The sequence below is a fragment of the Stomoxys calcitrans genome, chromosome 5 (assembly GCF_963082655.1).
Source record: "Stomoxys calcitrans chromosome 5, idStoCalc2.1, whole genome shotgun sequence".
In the NCBI taxonomy this organism is placed as follows: Eukaryota; Metazoa; Arthropoda; class Insecta; order Diptera; family Muscidae; genus Stomoxys; species Stomoxys calcitrans.
Window position 1 is genome coordinate 89,770,700 of NC_081556.1, and position 2,303 is coordinate 89,773,002.

General features: G+C 40.3%; 1 protein-coding gene across 2 annotated transcripts; it reads right to left on the reverse strand.

Moving 5' to 3' along the window:
* Positions 1 to 399: 399 nt before the first annotated feature.
* On the reverse strand, positions 400 to 975 carry LOC106090432 (uncharacterized). Of its 2 annotated transcripts, none has more exons than XM_013256603.2 (2): positions 859 to 975; positions 400 to 762 (listed from the first exon to the last, which is right to left on the reverse strand). In XM_013256603.2, the coding sequence occupies exon 2, from the start codon at positions 727 to 729 to the stop codon at positions 541 to 543; it is 189 nt and encodes a 62-aa protein (XP_013112057.2). In that variant the 5' UTR covers positions 730 to 762; positions 859 to 975; the 3' UTR covers positions 400 to 540. The 2 variants fall into 2 exon arrangements, with proteins under 2 accessions (XP_013112057.2, XP_013112055.2); XM_013256601.2 differs by having other exon boundaries at positions 400 to 767; positions 859 to 973.
* Positions 976 to 2,303: the final 1,328 nt, after the last annotated feature.

Consider the following 2,303-nt stretch of genomic DNA (forward strand, 5'->3'; position numbering starts at 1 on the left):
CATTCCATTATGGAGCAAGGGCATACTTCTCACGTATCAATGAGTGCTGTCCGATTCAATTTTAGGCTTAATGATAAGGGACCTCCTATTTTCAGCCGAGTCCAAACGGCGTGGCTCAGCGCGACACCTCTTCAGGGTGAAGCTTTTGCATGGCCTAGTACCTCACAAATGCCGCCAGCATTAGGAGGAAATAACCACCGCTGAAAACTTTTTCTGATGGTCTTGACAAGATTCGAACCCAGGCTTTCGGCATCATAGGCCCTCCATGCTATGTAGATCCCTATCTATGATTCCAATAGATTTGCAATATCTCTCGGATTAAGTTGTCCAGTTTCCTTAACCCGAGTTCCCTCCCACACATATTTACTTTTCCGAACAGTAAATATTTAAAAACATGCATTTTATCTATAAATTATTTTTGTTTATTCGTAAAAAGTTTGCAAATACTTTGGAGGGTCTACAAAGTTTATTCATAAATGATATTTTCAAACAAATCATAAACAGCTATGGTGTAGTGGCGCTGCTGCCAAATCATCGGATCTACAACTTGGGACGCCTATAGGTGCCCAAATACTCGCCACACGATGAACAGTAGTGACGGCGTACACACCAACTCATGATGAAGCGCCTCGTCAGAGTCGTTCCTTTTTGTTTACAATAGGGGCAGCAGACTTCGTGGGGCTCGGGGCCGACGGCAAAGTAAACTGGCGGTGGGATACTGGCAACCATTGTGTTGTGTGGCCAAAGAAGAGCAGTGGCTAACTAACCTTGACGTAGATGTAGATGTAGAGTGGATGAAATCATTCAAAAAAGCATTTTTAATTAAAATGCCAAAAAAAAGAAAACATGTTTGCTTACTTTTCGAGCAGCGTAGATAGATGTTGGTGAGCGAGAAAGTAGCTCTGAATGTCGACTCTGTGGAGGTGTTTAGTGTGTAGAGACTAGCGTTCTGCAAAATACTGAACGTAATGTCGAGTCTACTAGAGACCCGTGGACTATTGTTTGTGCTGCGCCAAAGAGAGTTCATTGGCAGAGTGTGAGAAAGCTAAGAGCTTAGTGTTGTTCTGCCTAGGGGATTGATCAAAGAGCATAATATTGAAATGATGCGGTAGCTCTGGAATTCGTTTGATTTAAATGAGAGCATAGATGTTTGTGAAGTTTTTTTGTTTTTGTTTGTTTTTGAAGCGTTTGTCACAAAAAACAACCAAACAATGCACATCTCCCTCGCCTCTGTTTTTTTGCTTCCAAATGCTTAATCGTTTTCAAAATACTACGGCAACAAATTTATAGCCCATTTGGCCTATTGCCTGAGCATACTGAAATGTGGGGGTGCGTGTACTGCTGTGTTTTTGATCCCTTTTCTGACATCATTGCCCAGGTTTTTACTTTCCTCGCTGCTCACTCCGAATTTTGGCAGCAATCCAACAAGCGCATTAATCATTGGCCATACATCTTGAAGTAAACGTATAATCGATTTAAATAAACGCTTGTACATTCGATTCTTAGATAATAGTCTTCTGTTTGGAGAGTTGGTGTCAGCTTAGCCATGGATATTATTCAGATTGCCACTATAATAATGGCGCTGTCAATCACACGATCTTTATGTGGCAGATGGTCATAACAGAAACGGAATGTGAAAAGGGAAGTAAAAATGCGTTACGTTTAGCCGCGTCGAACCTTGAATGCCCAACACCATGGAATCTGCTAAGATCTTACACAGCAGGGCGGTATAAGGTTTGGTTGGGTGTGGGAAATAACTTTACTTCACCGATACCATTTCAACAAAATCTAGCAAAAACAGAGGCCATCAAGAAGTCAAATCGGAGGGTCTTTTTAATATGGGAAATATGTTTTTATGAAGTTTGGAATAGATTGCATTTTTTCGCATTTTCAAAATTGGAATTCAACGGAAAAATTGGTTTTTTCTACCCACCACCAAAGGATGGGGGTTTATTAATTTTGCCATTCCGTTTGCAACACATCCAAATATCAATTTCCGACCCTACAAAGTATGTATATTTTGGATCGTTGTAAAATTCTAAGACGATTTAACGATGTCCGCGTATTTGTCCGTCTGTCTTTTGAAATCACGCTACAGTCTTTAAAAATAGAGATATTGAGCTGAAACTTTGCAGAGATTATTTTTTTTAACCCACCACAGTAGGATAGGGGGTATATTCATTTAGTCGTTCCGTTTTCAACACATCGAAATATCCATCTCCAACCCTCCGACCTATATATATACTTTATATTTTGAATCGTCGTAAAATTCTAAGACGATTTAACGATGTCCGTGTGTCTGT